The 18,396-nt window shown below is 45.2% G+C and overlaps 3 protein-coding genes and 1 non-coding gene across 7 annotated transcripts in view; 3 read left to right on the forward strand and 1 right to left on the reverse strand.

Annotated features, from left to right (window-relative positions):
* The first annotated feature begins 1,108 nt into the window (after nucleotides 1–1,108).
* On the forward strand, nucleotides 1,109–3,928 carry marcksl1a (MARCKS-like 1a). The gene is made up of 2 exons (XM_086183312.1): nucleotides 1,109–1,417; nucleotides 2,567–3,928. The coding sequence occupies exons 1-2, from the start codon at nucleotides 1,334–1,336 to the stop codon at nucleotides 3,092–3,094; spliced, it is 612 nt and encodes a 203-aa protein (XP_086039438.1). The 5' UTR covers nucleotides 1,109–1,333; the 3' UTR covers nucleotides 3,095–3,928.
* Nucleotides 3,929–5,025: 1,097 nt separating this feature from the next.
* trnas-gcu (transfer RNA serine (anticodon GCU)) lies at nucleotides 5,026–5,107 on the forward strand. Its single transcript has one exon. It is a non-coding gene; the product is annotated as a tRNA-Ser (tRNA).
* A 203-nt stretch (nucleotides 5,108–5,310) lies between these two features.
* adi1 (acireductone dioxygenase 1) lies at nucleotides 5,311–8,523 on the forward strand. Its single transcript, XM_086182092.1, has 4 exons — nucleotides 5,311–5,652; nucleotides 6,371–6,490; nucleotides 6,605–6,784; nucleotides 6,977–8,523. The coding sequence occupies exons 1-4, from the start codon at nucleotides 5,392–5,394 to the stop codon at nucleotides 7,091–7,093; spliced, it is 678 nt and encodes a 225-aa protein (XP_086038218.1). The 5' UTR covers nucleotides 5,311–5,391; the 3' UTR covers nucleotides 7,094–8,523.
* Nucleotides 8,471–18,396, reverse strand: part of trappc12 (trafficking protein particle complex subunit 12) — a 30,455-nt gene continuing 20,529 nt past the window's right edge. For 3 of the 4 annotated variants that reach the window (XM_086182088.1, XM_086182087.1, XM_086182089.1), the window contains exons 6-12: nucleotides 16,087–16,199; nucleotides 15,758–15,830; nucleotides 14,505–14,578; nucleotides 12,245–12,343; nucleotides 11,540–11,643; nucleotides 10,669–10,756; nucleotides 8,471–10,474 (exon numbers count right to left, since the gene is read on the reverse strand). In XM_086182088.1, the coding sequence (XP_086038214.1) occupies nucleotides 10,232–10,474; nucleotides 10,669–10,756; nucleotides 11,540–11,643; nucleotides 12,245–12,343; nucleotides 14,505–14,578; nucleotides 15,758–15,830; nucleotides 16,087–16,199 (794 nt within the window). In that variant the 3' untranslated portion in view covers nucleotides 8,471–10,231. Of the gene's footprint in view, nucleotides 10,475–10,668; nucleotides 10,757–11,539; nucleotides 11,644–12,244; nucleotides 12,423–14,504; nucleotides 14,579–15,757; nucleotides 15,831–16,086; nucleotides 16,200–18,396 lie in introns of those variants that run through there. The other variant, XR_015109693.1, reaches the window with a different exon arrangement.

The raw sequence follows: 18,396 nt of genomic DNA on the forward strand, positions 1-18,396 counted from the left end.
CGGCAACGAACCCCCAGGCTCACGGTGGTGGGGGCTTCACGTGAAGTTTAAAGTGTTGCTCAGCGCGACGAGCCTCGCCGATGAACACCGCACTGACGATTTTTGGCGCACAAATCCGAGGTTATGCTAAGCATGAACTAGCGCTCGGACACACGATTTCGTCTTGACCGTGTCAAGGTCACGGCTCCTGTCCACCGCTGAGATGGTGTCTGTAGTCCTGTTTAGCAACATGATAGTGACCACAGTTTTAAAAACACATGAACACTCAGAGATGCTCCTTTTTTTTTTCATCAACTGAGGTAATAACGTGAAAATATATCATGCTAGCTCCTACATTCATGCCTCAATTCCTCAGATGACACGAAAAGACAACGACAAACAAGTTCAGCTGCTTCTTGTTGTCTTACGTGTTACATAACGGTCCTAAAAGAGCAAGTTTTACTTTTTACGAGTCGTACTGCGTGTTGAGATTACAGGCAGATCAAGATCTTTACATCACAATGTGTTGGTTCTTGTGTATCGGAGAGCCTGAGGAAGCGGCCAAAATCAGCCTCAACTCAGAGTCTGCAGTGGCTGAAAAGGAGTTTGTCGTAACCTCACGTAAGAGTTTAGAATATCTGCAGCCCAACAAACTCAATATTTGTGAGGGATTCCAACAGAAAACAACAACCTCACAGCTGTTTAATGAGGAAAAAAACAGGAATATTCGAGAAAACTCATTAAAAAGTAGCTGACATTTATACGCCTGCTGTCTTGTCATCATGTTGCTGATATTATTCTTGATATACGGCAGGATGTGTAGTTTGTCCATCATTATATCAGCTTAACCCCGCTGAAGTGACATTCTCACATTTCTTATAAAGGTTATGATTAAAGTTTCTACAGCACGTGCAACAGGTGGTCACTTTTTTTTTCAAGTTTAAAAAATGTCCAACATCTTCTGACACACCGATGTGAGACCGAGTTGAGCAGCAGACTATTGCAGTGTCAAGGGGGGGAAGGAAGCCCATCCCCCGGCTGCTGATTGGACTCGGTTCTGTAGCCACGCCCAAGGGAGGAGCCTCCGGTCGATTCTGAGGCGCGGTTGAAATACTCACAGCCGTATCCCTGACATCCTTTAATTTGTGCTCAGCTGCCGTGGGTTCCACAGTCACACAAGGGGGGAACTTCTCGTTTCCAAACCTAGCTTAGGGAGGAGATCCGGTTGGATTTCTCACCTCTGTGGCAAGATCTTACCAATCCAAGAGCTGGATTTTTTAAATCTCAAACTCCTCTAGGTTTTTCTTTTTCGATTTTTTTATTTTTTTTGTTCAAAACACCTAAAGGGAAAAAAATGGGAGCCACGTTTTCCAAGGGAGGAGTATCTGTTGAGGGGAAAGCTGCTGCTGACCCTGCTGCTGCCAAAGCCAACGGCCAGGTGAGTAAAATGGAGCCGGGGCTCTGCGGGGAGCCACATGGCACCCAACGCCCACTGCCAGCATGGGTGCCACGGCGGGGCTCAGGGTGGCAGCCGAGTTGTTGCTCTCTCTAAAACACCAGAACACAGGTTCAAGTCCCTAGATATCACACATGTGTATGGAAAAATACAAATTGACTCAATCAAAGATGAGTCGTTAGAAATGGAGATAGGAGCTCCAGCAGAGCCCCCGTCGAGCGCACCCTCATCCCCCCGCTCAGCCCAGCGCGCACCCGAACCTGCCTTTGTTGATCCCGTCAAGCTCCAGAGGGGCGAGTTTCCCTGATTCCTCACAAATGTGATGTTAAGATGTCAGATTTGGCTTAATGTGTCTATTTGGACCGAGTTCTCTCTCATGAGTTGGCTGTCGTCGGTGGGGAAAATAGTCTCCCTCACGCCAAACAAAAGATGCGAGGCGAAGAGCGCAAAGGATGCAAATGTGCTCTGCTGGAGGCGCAAACAAAGCGCGGACGGGCGCCAGCTAGAACCCCCCCCCCTCCCACACACACACACACACACACACACACATACACACCCAAAAAAAAAACCTTTTCACGTGTAAATTTCTGAATAGCTGCGTGAAACTGCGCGCTTTAATGACTGAAACGTGATTATTAAAAGTGCTGAATGTGAGGAAAGTTGATGTGAAGATGTTTTCTGCGATGGAGGCTTCGCTGCAGACGCGTGAACGAACCGGGTTCGTCTGAATGGACTTCTCTACTAGAATACAAATGAATGAAGGAAAACTTCCCTCGATGGTTGTCGGCTCAGACGCGGTCGCTGTGCTGATGTAGAGCTCTACAGTTGTAGATGGCGAGCTGCAGCTGTCGGATGAAACCAGCTTGGTGGGGATTCCTTTGTTCCTCAGCGTGTCGGGGCGTTAGTGCAGCACTACTGCCCTCTCGCGTCCGACTGGAGTAGTGCAAACAGCTGTTCTAACCGCTGTCAGCTCTCCTCTTACATGGGAAAACTGTGTGGGGGCTCCAGGCTGATACTAGCCCGTCATTATCAAATTTAAAGAATTGCAGTGTTGCATTTGTTCATCCATTTGTGTGTTCAATTCTACGTTTGATGAGTTGAATGAGTTTCTAATGATTCTCTGCTCTGTAGGAGAACGGCCATGTGAAAACCAATGGTGATGTGTCAGCCAAGCCCGACGGGGAGGTGGCTGCCGCAGATGGAAATGGAACAGCCGAACCAGCCAAGGAGGGTGAGACCAGCGCCGGAGATGCCATCGAGCCCGCTCCTGCAGCCGAGGGCGAGGCTGCCAAAACCGAGGGCGAGGCCGCTAAGGATGGCAAGAAGAAGAAGAAGTTCTCCCTGAAGAACTCCTTCAAGTTCAAGGGCATCTCACTGAAGAAGAACAAGAAGGGCAGTGAGGAGGGCAAGGAGGAGGCCACCTCCCCCACGACCGAGGACAAGCCAGAGGAGAACGGCCACGCAGCCAAGGAAACCAAAGAGGAGACGCCGGCCGCCGAGGCCAAAGAGGGTGAGGCCGCCGCCCCAGAGGGTGAGGCCAAGGCAGTGGAGGAGGCCCCAGCCACAGAGGCTGCCCCCGCTGAGGAGACCGCCGCCGCTGCTGCCCCCGCCGAGGACACAACACCTGCAGCCTCTGAGGAGGAGGCCAAGGCAGAGTGACTTCGCCATGGCAACTGAACTGATTTTCCAAGATTAAAGTATATAAATATATATATGAGAGACTCGTGCCACGTTCATAAAGTTATAAACAAAACTACAAAAGAAGACAAAGGATATATCACGTTTGCTGATTCAACCACCAGTTCACTGCCTTTTATTAGTTCTTCGACAGACGGAATCTCACCGGGCCCTCTTCTGATGAAAGTGTCGGCTTGTGTCGCCCCCTCATGGTACACACAGGGACTGGCGCATGGCGAAGGTAATGGATTGGATGTGGAGCGAATCAGGAATACTGACTTATTTTCCCAATTCATGGAGAAGCATCCTTTTTAACAGCGTGGCAGCCCTATAACATTTTTCTCATCTTTTTTGGGATCTAAAGATTGTCACCGCCGCGGAGCGGGGCAGACCATCTCCTTCACTCGAAATGACTGTTATATGGACACATAAACCTTTCAAATGATCTTAATTTTTAGAATTCTACATTCCTATGTTTTACCCCCAAATTTCAAGTATTTTGTCATGTATAGAAAAGTAAAAAAAAAAAAATCAAGGAGGGGAGGTGGGAAAAGAGCTATGTCTTTGTTCGTGCATTTTGATTTTTTTTCTGGCTAAAACCACATTTAAGCTTCTTGAGTATTGCAGTGTTCACATTTCAGAGTTTATGATGAAGGGGTTGGGATTGTGTACAAAATGTGAGCTTTTTATCTGCAAACTGTCTCTGTAAATATGTTTTGGCCAATATTTTTGGTTCTCTTTATTTTGCTATCGTTTGAAGATGTTAATGGTTTTATTGTAACTTTTAATAAGGGTAAATAAATGTTCGATCCCCTCTGTCCGTCTTCTGCCTTGTGATTCACACCTGATTGAGTGTTCGACAAGTTTTTAATTATAATTCAGGAAATTGAGGAAAAAAATCATCACATCGATAAGTACACAGAGGACTGATGTGGCATATTTTCATCAGCTGACTTTTGTAGAAGAAAAGGCTGAGTTAGTATCAAGTCAGCAATGTTTGAAGTTATGAGAGGCAAGGAAAAAAACTACATGACTCCATATTAACTAGATTTATAAATGGCTCTACGGATGAGTGCATAGGAATAAATTCCATAAGATGAAAGGATAAAACGTAGGTATTAAAAAAACACGAGATGAAGTTGATCTAACAGCACATAGCAAATATTCCAAAAGTTTCCTTTCATAGAAAATGGGTAACCTGCTAAATCAACATGATCAACTCTAATATGTCACCTCACAACGAGACGCAGGACAGGTGGTGACACCAAAAGAAAAAAGGTTAAACTCAGAGATTAGATACCAAAAGTCGACTTAAACCTGCTCCTTTTAAGTGAAACAAAGTTTGTATTTTTTGTCTTTTTTTTTTTGGAGGAATATGGAACTTCATAGTAAAAATGCCCTCATATAGCAATGCGCGGTTACGTTAATCTGATTGGTTAATCTCTGAGGGGGCGTGTCTTCAACCGGTAGTAATGTTTGATTGACACATGTTGGACCAATCGTTTAGAAGTAAATTTTAAGGTGGGGTGGGGGGGGGGGAGAAAAAACGAAAATAAGAACATAACGACTAATGGCGTGACTCGATAGTCATATTTGTACATGTTAAATATTTGACGAGTAACCCAACCGTAGCATTTCTGCTGGGCCAACTTGTTTTAGAACCGGTTAGTAACGACGATTGCCATAACCGTTACTTCCCTTTCAGGTGGTCTTTGTCTCCCCCTGGCGGACAAATACGACATGTACGCGATCATGTGGTATAAACGTTAAATGTGCAGAGTTAGAACATGTAATTGATTTATTTGCCGAGTAGTAAAGGATGTGAGGGATATAAAATATCCTAACCATGATATTCAACTTCATATTAAAAAAAGCATTTTTTTAAAAATCGGCATATCTTCATCGAGTGGCCAGACGAGGTGGCCGAGTGGTTAAGGCGATGGACTGCTAATCCATTGTGCTCTGCACGCGTGGGTTCGAATCCCATCCTCGTCGGAATTTTCTAACTTTCTCAGTTTATCCATGAGCACACATACGGACCATCAGCTGCGTTTATGTTAACGATGCAGATAGTAGAAAAATACAATGATTTATGATCATATTTAGCATCAGTGTGTTTGTTCCACTGATATAATGAGGAGCTGCACGTCCCCACTCAGTCCACCGGGGTGCAGCAAACGCTCACCTTTGCCTTCATCTTTAGTTCGAGATAAACTGTTACTTTCAAGTTTCAAGATTTGAAATGTAACACAAAGACGTTGGTGTCGGTATCTTCCTTCATGGATCTTCCTTCATGGATCTCGGGGTCCTCGAACGCCTCATACGTCACGGGCACCTCCAGGATGGATGCCCCGATGGTCACGTGTGTGTTGTGCAAAGTTCAGTTGTGCAGACACTGTCGGGCCAGCGGTGTTAGCATGGGTTTGGAAGCGTGGTACATGGATAGCTCGGATGAGGACCAGAGGAAGCCGCATAGACTCGAGCCGAACCAGTCGGTTACCCTGGAGGAATTAAAAAAGCTGGGAGTTTTCCACTGGAAGGTGCGTTAGCCCCCGCGGCTATCCTAGCTGCTACAGCTAGCTGCGAAGAGAAACCGCATATTTACACGCAGAACTGCCAAAGGTGGTGTATTTACATGTACTGCATAGTTCTTTAGTATCGTTACAAACTATTGTGAGTTGCAGAGGTTTTGTTGTGGTGTGCCGAGAGTCGTTAGCCTCCTTGGTGCTCCTTGTAAATGGGAAACTCCTCGCTGTCCTCAGCTTCTGCCTGTGGCGCTCCTCGTGTATCAGCAGATGCAGCAGCATCCGCCCCGCTATAAATCTGAGGAAGAGATGGGACTTTTTTTAACAGAGAGTTGATAATCTAGTTTTTATACTTAAGCCTCATGTTGCTGAGTTTTGACCTATGAATCGTATCTAGATGATGTTTCAATAATTCTCTTAAACTTTGGACTTTCTAGAACATTTTAACAACAGCTTTGGCACTATTTACTTTTTTTTTTAAATTTAACTTTCAAATAAGTCAAATCAATTCTGAGCAAATCACTCATAAAACAGAGCACAAAGACCAGACTGCAGAGCCCTGGAGGGACCGGAGAGAGAAAAGTATACTTTGGACCATGAAATGTACCTGGTCCTCAAAAGATATGACTTGTTCCCACAATATGGAACCTGCTCTGAAATGTAAAGTACTAGTGTTCATCTCAGTAGAGGCGCGTGTTTGTGTGTTCTCAGATCTGCTGTCTTGTTCCTGCAGCTGAATGCAGACATCTTTGAAACAGACCCAGAGCTTCAGGAGATCCGTAAAGAGCAAGGCTACTCCTACATGGACATCATCACCATTCGCGAGGACACGCTCCCCAACTATGAGGAGAAGGTTCTTTGACAGCGAGACATTTGTTGGGATCTTTCAGCAGTGTTGAAAGGGATTTGGTTGTTAAAAGATTTCTGCACCTACTAAAGAAAACCCTTTGTGCGTTTGTCCTCTCAGCTGAAGATGTTCTTCGAAGAACACCTGCACTTGGATGATGAGATCCGTTACATCCTCGACGGCCAGGCCTACTTCGATGTCAGAGACAAGGAGGACCGCTGGATTAGAATCGCCATGAGGAAGGGCGACCTGATCACCCTGCCGGCCGGCATCTACCATCGCTTCACCCTGGATGAGACCGTACGTCTGACAGATACATGACATGAGAGCAGGCAGATAATAGAACATTACCGTCCCCAAAATACACGAGCACAGAACCGGACCAGACGCGGTTGTGGACGATGATGGAATTTGTCCGCTTCTGGGCTGTTTAGGCCCAAAATTCTCAGGCTGGGTGGCTCAGCGTGATCTAACCACTGCTTGCTTTCACAGAACTACACCAAAGCCATGAGGCTGTTTGTGGGCGAGCCAGTGTGGAAGGCCTACAACCGGCCTGCAGACGACTTTGAAATCCGTCAGAGCTACGTAGCTTCTCTGCAGGCGTCCTGAGAAGGAGCTGCTGCACTGGACTGCACTTGGACTTCCATGAGATTGTGACTGACAGTAATGACAGAGGTTCTCAGAGTATTGATAAAGTGCATGATTCAAGAGCTCCTGTAGGACGATGCAGATACTGGCTGTTTTACTGGGATTCATTTGAGATGACTCGATTTTTATCAACTAGAAAGAAAAAAAAACATGTCAAACAGAATTTGTGACAAAATACTTTAAAAGTCTCCGTAGAAGAGAAAAAAACTGCTGTACACTTGACTAATCTCAATCTTTGGCTTTATGCAAGTGGCTCATGTGACATAGCCACCCTGATTTTGACCCCACCCACGTTCTGCAAAGACCCGCCCTTGTCTGCATCCGATTGGCCCCTGATATTCTTGAACACCATCTCACTCAAGCCCCTCTACTTAAAGGCGATCAACATCAGCCAATCAGAGGCAGAGTGGGGCGGGTCTACGTAAACCACAGGTGGGCAAGAGGAATCCGGCACTGAACTAACGCTGAAAAACAAACTGAGGTGGAAGGACGGCTGAATTGGAGGTGAAACGTGTTCTTCAAGGTTGTCATTGGTGCTCGGGTTCTTCTTCTTCTGTGCTACTATTTGAAGCAGGAGAGATTATAAATGTATTTCCTCTTACACGTATGTCCGTCTCTCTGCTCAGTGTTGGGTGCCGTCTGGAAGATCACTTAGCAGTATGAGTACAACGTATTTTTGTAATTTAATTAAATCGTTTTTGGATGACCAGTATTTCATTTGGACACACAAGATGAGCAAGACCCTGGGGTTGTAAAACAGAACTGAAGAGCTCACAGTCAGGCAGGTTCAGGGGTCCTAGGTTAGTAGTTTGTCATGTACCGTGGACAATTTGGGTGTAATTTCCATTTTTATTACAATTTTGCTGCACACTTCTGCGCTTCTACATTTGAGATGAGGAAAATTTGTGAAGTTTAGCTTCTGCGTGCAAAATAAACGCTGTTGTGAAGAGTCTGATTCTACCAGGGTATGAAACAGTAGTTTAAAAATGTCAAACGGCTTTGGAGACGGATTCATGTAGCAGCAGTCATTGGTTGGACCGCAGGGTTGGACTTGTAGCAGAAGCTTGTTTTCCCCAACTCCTCTCCAGCAGTTTGTGCTGTATTTTTATTGAACCGACTTTTGTTTTTGGCACTAGAAATTTACATTTAGCAAGAGGTTAAGAACCAGAATGAAGGAGAGACGAGCTTTTGTTATTTTGGTAGCGTCTGGTTCGAAGGTTTATGTAACTGATAACTGACACGACTGAATTAGTAGTGAGGATTGTGATGAGATGAGAGTTCATAATAAAACATGACTTCATTTTCTGCCTTGCTTTTATTTCCAATAAACACCACAAGTCCATTTAAAAGAGCTGTTTTATTGAGGATAAGAAGAGAAATTTCCTTTTTTTATTAATACATAAATATGATAAACACATTGTGTAAACAGTGAAAATTAAAGACCCACAAGGATAAATCAATAAAATATTTCACAATCATTTTGATATATTTCAACTAAAAAAAAAAAAAAAAAAAAAATTCATTTACTTTGATATGTACAAATATGCATTTCTAATATACATGTTATGGTTAGTGGACTGGATTCTATGCAATCAGAGGGGCTTGTTCCATGCGGCGCCCAGCCAGCCAGGACAGACAGCAGAAAGTCAGTGGTATTTTAAGCACAGCCTAATGCCCATGACGAGTCTCACATTATGAGCCTGCATCTCCCTTAAAACCACCACCAGTCTGTAGTTCAACCGAGGCCTCTCTCCTGTCTACAAGTACTTGGTTCGATGTGTTTAACTGTGGCGGCGTCACTTGAGTGTGGTAAAATTAGACGCGATTTTAATGGCATACTTGAACATTGTGGAAAGCGCACTTATTCTGAAAGCTAGCGGGGGGGGGGGGGGGTGAGCTAAAAAAAAAAAAGTTAAAAAAAATGCCTAGCATAGCAAAAGTCTGCTTACCAACACATTGAAGGGTCACTAGTAGAAACAATATATTGTTTTATTCATAATAAATTGTAATAGAAATGACCCTGTGTGTCTTAGGAGAGTCCTGTGCAAGTCTAGCTGCATGAATGACGAGCCAGATGTTGGTAGCCTTGCTAGTTGGTAGCTTATATTGTAAGAAAGTGAACAAACATTGTACACTTACACATAAACCATCCAACTACCACTGACTTATTTCTTTTTCTTAACATCCATTAAGTTCTGGTAAGGGTGAGCCTTTTCATTTGTTAATTGTCAGATATTAAAAGATGGTGGCAGGGGACGAAAGCCTCGAGCATCCTGCTAACTGTTGGTTAGATAATCATCTGGATTTCAGTTGGACTATCACAGTATTTTACCCTCACTTTTCGAACGCGTCTCCCTTATATTACTGCAATAGGAAGCCAGTCTGACTTAAATGTGTTCATCATCACATAAACTTGTTAAAAAAAACAAAAAAAACCACTTTCAAATAAGCTGGCAGTAGCTGCTAGCTACCCATTGGTCATTGGTGTGTTAGCAGTGTAACATGGACTTGATGATACAAAATGCGTTGAGAGAGCAGTAGAGGTTGTTGTTTTTTGTCCTGCTGGACAGCAAAGCTAACAGTTTTGACCTGTTCCAAGTCTTTGTGTGCTAAGCCAAGTTTTCAAGCTTCCGATCTAAAGACTCACACGCTGCCGGCGAACTCTCGGCAAAAAAGTGAATTAGTGTATTTCCTTAACGTTGAACCATTCCTTGGAAGTAGATTGAAAGTAATGCCTATTCCTGCACACGTGCCAAGGTGAAAGTTGACCACACAACTGGCGTGTGTACCTGTGGGTTAGCTAGGAGACAGATGAGCACCTGGGTTACGCCCATCTATTCTTCAGGAGAAGGCAAGTGGCAACAGATGGAAAAATCAACATCCATCCCTCTGTTGTTGGAGCTAGGTTGTTTTTAAGTCTACTCTTGGGGGGTTATTGCCACAGGAGGAGAATGCAGGAGTGTGTGTGTGTGTGTGTGTGTGTGTGTGTGTGTGTGTGTGTGTGTGTGTGTGTGTGTGTGTGTGTGTGTGTGTGTGTGTGTGTGTGTGTGTGTGTGTACTCGCGCGTGCGCGCACTTTCCCAGTCCCTTCTCTCGCCTCTTAGACCAGTTTGAGGCACTGAGTGTTGAAGCTGTCCCCCTCCCGGCAGGCCACAGCCTCCAGCAGTGCCTGCTTCTTCTGGGTACTGCGTGACGACTCCAGCTCGTACATAGTGGTCAGGTTGAAGAGGACGCTCTCATGGAGGTAAAGGGCCGGGTCCTGCTGCACCAGGCCTTCCAGTTGCCCCAAGGACTCCTTCAGCCGGCCCAGGTAGAGCAGGCACACCGCTGCGTTGTTGTTAGCCTGGTGGAGGTGAGCCAGAGAGGGGATACATGAACCTCGTTGTCCCTTTGATTGTAAACTTTTGGCATTCCTGAATTCCACAAACTGATGTGAAAAGATCTCACTGGGGCGACGGCAAACAAAAGAAACGTCACCAGTTCTGTTATTTGGGTTTTTCTGTGTGTATTTTAGATCTGATGGAGTGAGGCACTTACCACAGGATTCTTGGGGTCAATCTTTAGAACTTCAGCGAAGGACGCGTGTGCTTCAGTGTAGTTGTTCTGACTGAGGAAGACGAACGCCCTGGAGAACACACACACACACACACACACACACACACACACACACACACACATTATATTGCCTACAAACCACACCACTCAACACTCAAAGTCATGATCATGGAATAAGACAACACAAACTACAGAAATCATCATGTAAGGCGACACATTCTTTTTTCTTTACAGCTGCGTTATAAATCAGTGCTCCACAAACAAATTCACACCTTACAAAAATAATGATCTCTATTTTATTTAAAAACAAATTCCCAACTAGAGGTAGTGCAAAAAAAACCCAAAACAACGAAAATTATACAAAATAAATGTTAAAATGTACTGAGTAATTCTAGGCAGAGTGCATTTTTAAATGTTAACATTAGGGTGGGGAACTCCACAGCTTCCATCTCTGGATATATTTGCTCACCTCTAAGGATTTAACCTTTATTGATAAACCCCTGTGAAAGAGAATGAATAAAAACGCCTGTGTGAAGAGAGCATCAACACATTCGGTGTGAGCCGAGCTCTGCCACCTCCTCAGGCCACAGCTACAGAGGTGTGACCTCCTGTGCTAAAATCACACACCAGGAGCTGCTCCCTCTCCCTTTGATATATACAAACCTGCAAAAAGCCCTGAGGGTAGCACCACGACCATGGAGCAAAAATGATCTTGAAGTACACAAACACACACACACACACACACACACACAGCATACCGAGGTGCTAAATGAATGATGACACACACACACACACACACACACACACACACACACACACACACACACACACACACACACACACACGTACATACCTGTTCATTAGCACACATGTGGTGTGACTGGGCTGGCTCCCTTTCATCTGACAGTCTTTCTCCACATCCTGGAAATATTTCTCTGCTGTTTTTATGTCTCCAATCTGGCCAAGAACAAAGCAGCAAAATCACCTAAACCACTGCTCTCAGTGTGTGTGTGTGTGTGTGTGTGTGTGTGTGTGTGTGTGTGTGTGTGTTTACTGTATGTTGTACAGGAGGAAGCATCCAGATGAAAAAACACCCCATGACCTCTGAGTTATGGTCAGATCAATACCAGTCGAGCGTGTATTGTAGCCTAGCTTAGCATACGTGCAGGCAGCAGGGTGACAGCGAGCCTTTGAGATGAGACGTTTAGTCAGATTGTTCCATAACTTGTACACTAGAGGGAGACGTTGCACAGTTCAACGATTGTCTGTCGAGCTGAAATGTGTGAGAGATGTTTTTTGTCACCGAATGGAGACCCCATCTGGTATAAACACCACCTAATCGGGACCCCTCGTCCTCATGGCGACCAGAAACTGGCCCTAACAGAACACAGCTCCTGAGGTCCTAGTTATGCTGTCTATATGAGTGGAAGTCAGTGGAACATTCCTAGCTGCACAAAACTGTGTGTGTGTGTGTGTGTGTGTGTGTGTGTGTGTGTGTGTGTGTGTGTGTGTGTGTGTGTGTGTGTGTGTGTGTGTGTGTGTGTGTGTACTGCTAGACCTGGAGGAAGATGCGTCCTATGCCACTGAGCAGCTGCACTCTCTGCTGGGGTTCATACTGGATGATGGAGTGATAGGTCTCCACAGCCAGAACATAGTCCTGTGGAGAGTGGGGGAGTGATGAAAGAGAGATGATGAGAGAGAGAGCGAGAGAGAGAGAAGGGGGGTTGATATAGAGACTGAACACAAAAATAAAAACACGAGAGAGAGAGAGAGAGAGAGAAGGATGGAAGGCAACACATATACAGGTAGAACTTGAAAGACAAGTGAGGCAAAGGTGAGATACATAGCAGGAGAAAGAGAGAGAGAGAGAGACGGGTAGAGGGCGAGCGAGGTAAAGAAGAGCAGAGCTGAGGCGTGAGGAGAGGGAGGGCATTAATCAGACATATGGGGTATTAGCGGGGCGATGTGACCCTCCTCCCACCTCCACACTGCTCAGATACACATTGCTCACATGGTGACTGGACTGCTGAGCAGGGCCAGGCAGAGGTTAGCCAGGTGTGTGTGTGTGTGTGTGTGTGTGTGTGTGTGTGTGTGTGTGTGTGTGTGTGGTGAGTGTGCACTGGCCTGAGAAAGTACAGAAAGAGGGCACATCTGCATATATGAGTGTATTCAAGCACAGGATAATATGATTGTAACTGACTGTCGACTGCCAGGGCTCATCCTTACACCGTTATTCATGCACTCTCTGCACTCGCCAGTTGTCAGGCTTCCAACCAAATGGATTGAAAATCTGAACTGAATTTTCAGGAATTCAGCAAAAGAAACTGCCTATTTTTGCACATGGACATTGTGAGCTGGAGGGGAAGAGGACAGTCTCATGGCAACAGCACGATGAGTCCTGCGCTAGAGGGGGAACAATGATCCGTGTGTGCCTGCCTGTGTCTGAGTATTTCTAGGAAGTTGCACGTTTTCTTGAGAATTCATGTTTATGCAACTTCCCGTGTTGATGTGGGAAGTTTGATTGGACCAATCTATGACCCCTTGTTGTTTTAAATTAGCAGGAGCACGGATGTATCAGTTTGATGTCATAGGTTTGCCACGTACAACCGTCAGACGACACTGGCGGCACTGACAGACGGGCTTGAGGAGCTCACAGGAACCACTTCAGCATTCCCACCGCTTCTCATCCCTCTGGGCCGCTGAACTCCATTGTTGCTTAATAAATCCATCACTGTTAATTCATTAAAATGAACACACTCACTGTAGTTTGTGTGACCGCAGCTAAAAACGGTCCCCACTCCCGACTGTCTTTCCTAAAAACACCTCTAAGCTTTTAGCTTCTTTTTTTTTTTAATTAAGGAGTTGGACATGAGGGTGCTGGAAGAGCACATTCCTCCCCCGGGGTGACAGGATGTCAACCAGGCACTTGAAGACTCAAGACTTTAGCCAAACCCGGAGTTTAAAAAAAAAAGAAGGTCACAGAGCCGCCTTGGCAGAGGGAGAAGTATTTGGGATCTGTTTTTATATAATGATTAAAAAAAAGAAATAACGAAACAAATCGAGATGGAAGTTGAGGCCACGGATGGATGGACCAAACTGTTTGTAAGTCTTGTTAACTGTAATGTCAGAATCACCCTTTAACTACAAATCACGTACACGCTAAATGCGTGTTAAAACATTTTCTAGTGAAGGATGGATTTATGACATTAAGAGTGTGTTTCCCTCGCCGCCTGACTGGAGACTTGCTTCTGTTTTCGAACTGATTCCATTATTCTCCAGTAAAATTGTTTCGCTGCACGATGCTTGAAAATGCTTTGCCTCACAAACAATAAAACCTTGATGAAAATGTGCGGTGTGATAAAAAATTCATGACCTGTAATAAATATGAAGCCAAAAGCAAATTCTCTGTAATGGACTTTTATGATTCAGATTTAAACAGAATTTAGTTTGGTAGATTGGAGTTTGAATAAGGATTCACAGCACTGATGCGACGCTGTAGTCTAGAATTGACCACTAGATGGTGCTATGGTTCTCTCTCCTGTCTGAGCCACATCCACACCCTATCCTCACCCCTCCCTCTCCCTCTCATTCGCTCTCTATCTCACACTGACCAAGAATCCAATTAGTGGTCAGTCTGGGGGGATTTCACTGTGAATCCTCCACCAGCCTGGCATCAGAGATCTCTGAGTCTCACACACAAACACTCCCCTCTCGCGGACACACATCCATGCAGTCTCAAGACACTCATATAGGGACACTAAAAAAAAAACTAAAAAAAAAACACACACACACATACACACACAAGTACATACACATACCTTCATCAGCAGCAGACAGTTGGCCATAGAGTACATGACCCGGCTGAGACGAGACCTCCAAAGCTTGAGAGACTCTAAAACAGCGAGAGAAGAAGACAGATGAGAAGGAGAGTTTTAATTTCTTTTAGGGTGGCTTCCGAGTTTCAACGCAACTGATTATTTTTGGGTGTCACTGCAGCAGCACACTTGCCCCCCACTTTTCAATCCATCACCCTCTCCCTCCTTCAGTTTAATTACCTCCCCTGTTCTGCTCCCCTCCTCCCCCTCCACAACAGGGTTTATTTTAAGGCGAGGTGGTGAGGAAGACACTGCGGCACACTCCGTTTTCCTCTTTTCCCTCAGACACTGGAGAGGAGCTTGTGTGCAGGCCTATTATTATTCATCGCAGCACACCTGTGAGTCTGTGTGTGTGTGCGTGTGTTTGTGTGTGTGTCTGTGTGTGTGTGTGTGTTGGGAGAAGAGCTAATCACTCAGTAGGGGTCTGATGTGTGAAGGCAAGGCCCTGTGTTATTGACTCGACTGTCGGCTGCCTGTGTGGGCAGGGAGAGGAGAGACAGAGGGCAGAGCTATTACACTGCTGTTAAAAAGGGGAGAAAGTGGGAGCAGCGCGGCACCCTCACACATACTCTCATACATTAGCCTGCCAATTTTTCCAATTATAAGCAAGTGTTTGGGTATGTTTAGCTCCACTTCAGCAAGTGGCTTGTTGTTGTTCATCGCCTTAAATGAGCCTTCTTAAAGACCCTCTTGTCCTGTTTTTAAAAAATTGCCTCACAAAATGATGGTCAGAGGAGAAGTTAAGATTTATTGCTATGTTGAGCAGGTTTAAAAGAAGTCCAATTACATCAGGTGGAGGAGGTGTGGTTACCTTAAAACTGAATTACAGATTAAGGTGCTGGCCTATTTCCCCACCACACTTGTGCAGATGTGAGCCGCTTGGATAGGATTGATCTGTATTGATCTGCAGAGCTGGAAAACCCATTTGATATTCAGAGGGAGTACCAAAAGCAGTGAGGTGCTAAACACCTTTAGAGCACCGCAGCATCGGTGTGTGGTTGACAGTGTGTGTGTATGTGTGGCCGAGGTATGCTGCAGTCCCGCACCAGCTGTGCCTCTGCCTCAGTGCTTGTGTGTCAGTGTGTATTACCCACCGGGGCCCATGACCTCACTCTCCTCCCACAGTGTGATGCAGTCTGGGACGGGTGCCAGGTCTGCAGCCTAGACTCTGTGTGCGTGGGCATGTACGTGCTTACCTTGCCTATTCTCCTGCGTTAGGGTGATCATGCTGCCATCCTCAGCCAAGCCTTTCTCCAAGTTCTCCAGAATCTGTTAAAGAGGCGGAGGGTGGAATTCAAACCTCAGAGGGCGGCGTTGTTCCACTGCCAGGCTTTTTATGTTTGTGTATTAGAATCAGCATATTCAATAACTCTAAAATCCAAACCACATTTGGCTGTTTACACAGGTGGGTTTAAGGATTTGTATGGCTAATGTGCTTTTCTGTGGGTGTGTAGGTTTGTTGTGTGAATACTACAGAGTATGCATATCTTTGTGTTCAGCTGTGTTCTTGTGTGCGCGTACTAACAGTGAGGCAGACTGTTTTGAGATTGTGCAGGCGGTCCAGAGCCTCCTGGGGTTTAGCCAGGTACTGGGGAAGCTCGGCGTGCAGCAAGCGCATGGAGAACGGCACCATGGATCCTGGTGGGGAGGGAGAGAGGGTGGAAGAAGAAAACAGAGGAAGAAAATGCGCGAGGAAAGGGGGGAAATAGGAAACAGGGTGGGATGAGGACATAGCAGGAGAGAGACGGGAAGACGGAGTGTGAGATGAGAATATAAACCCATCCACCCACACACACACTGCACACAGCCCCGGAGGCAGGAACCTACAGATGGCATTGAGCTACGTATGGCTGCTTATTAAACCCTCTCATCTCTCTCTCTGTGTGCCGCACAGCTCCATCACTCATCTCTCTGCCTCAACCCTCTGTCTCGCTTTGCCTCGACATCATTCACACTTGTCTCACACACACATAGAAACACACATATCCCAGCGGAAGAGCCTATACAGGTGAGTCCCCAGGCTTTGATCAGGGTCTCTTTGATACTGTCATCAGATCTGAAAGCTCACATCGCTGGTCCATCTTTGGTTGCTGCTTCTGGCCTTCTTCATATCTTAAATTCTATCTACACATCACCAGAGCAGAACACACGCTGCTTTTCGTCATTTACCCCAGTGTGCTCCAGTATTACTGGCCTCTCGTTTTATCTTTCTGCTGACCGGACATGACTCTCTCATGGCTTAGTTCTTCATTCTGTTTCTCTTGGGGTGTCAGCAAGTTTCATCAGCTTAAAATTAAGACTTGGAATGCCTTTAATGTGCCTGAATTTTTAGAGCACAACTTCGTAAGCGAGAAGGAACACAACCATAATAGCACAACGATAACACGAAGAGGAAGTGTTGACCGCGATGGGGCAATGCTAAGTTCTGCTGGGCCCCACGTGTTAGTCCACAACATTATCTAATTCCAACTGTTGCGATCGGTGGATCTGCTAGCATAAAAAAGTGTGTTTTAAAAAAACTAAAACAAAACATGATTGATTTAAACCTTGAAAAACCTCAACAAGTAAATTTACACCATTAGCCAAAAGCAAATTGTTGATGCTGATGAGGCAGAGACCGAAATAAAGGAAGTTGTAATTGTAGATGTGATTCACCATCCTGCTTCACACCACTTCCCAAAAGAGGCAATTTAGAGAGAGATTCATGCATGCAGTTTTCCTGCCATTCTAATTTCTACCTACCTTTTTCCGTAAACAGGATTATTCAGAAAAGAAAAGGAAAAAAAAACCCAAAACAGGCCAGTTTTCTTTGTCACGTGTCTGATAGCAAAAGGACTGAGTCTGATGACGTCCTATGCCCTTGGCCCAGGTATGTGATAATTCCTGGTTTTGTGTACAAATCCCTTTTAATTTCCATTGAACTCTTCAAAAAAACAACAAAAAAAAGATGTTGGCGTCAGTGCAGTGAGGCCAGCTGGATGGTTCAGCAGCGTAGAGGACAGAAGCGTCGCCACAGCTTATGAGCGCGTGGCGGGGACAGAGGCAGGCCGGTCTTGAACAAAGTTAATCATCTCCTGATTTGTCCACCTAAAATTTTCCAGTTTAGTTTCAAAATGTTCAGGGAGATATGACACGTTAAAAAAAAAAAAATTGGTTGAATATTGACTTCAGCGAGAGTGGGATGAAATAATCTGTCATAATTTGTACTCGATTTCCACCTCTCACACAGAGTGACTGGACTCGGCACCTGCTGCTAGTCTCCTTCATGGGCGGGGCAATGTCAAAACCAACACGACACACAACCAGGAAGTGACTTTGCCGATGCGGGCCGTCTGGTTTCCAAACTGTCTCTTCTGATTCTGTCACATCTTTCAGTTTGCTTGACGTATTAGAGCTTTATTTAAAGTTATGTGTGCAGGAGAAAAAAGATAACTAGGATCCCCTTTCAAAAAAAAAAAAAAAATCTGTTAGTATTTCACATTGAGCAAATTGTATGTTAGAAGGAAGGGAGGTTATCGGTGTGAGTATGAAGCTTTAAAACGGCCAAGAACGACTGTGCTTGTTAGAAATATGGCATTCAGGTTTAATACACCCCAGCCAGAATCCAGCTTTATCTTTTTAAAACCAAACATAGCTGACAAACACTGATTCTTTCTGAGTCGATCCTAATGCTTGAGAGAGCAGCACATGGGCAACAGCCTCTTGAGGTGTTCAAAGAGTGTGATCATGGTAATAGATAGTCAATACAAGCGTTGGGCCGGAGAAATGTTCGACTTCTGATGCCATGCTCCAAAACCCGTGCCAGTTTGTCTGCGAGCACCTAGCAGGGCACAAA

The sequence above is a fragment of the Aulostomus chinensis genome, chromosome 17 (genome assembly GCF_037954235.1).
Source record: "Aulostomus chinensis isolate RoL2024-O1b breed Wild chromosome 17, RoL_Achi_v1.0, whole genome shotgun sequence".
In the NCBI taxonomy this organism is placed as follows: Eukaryota; Metazoa; Chordata; class Actinopteri; order Syngnathiformes; family Aulostomidae; genus Aulostomus; species Aulostomus chinensis.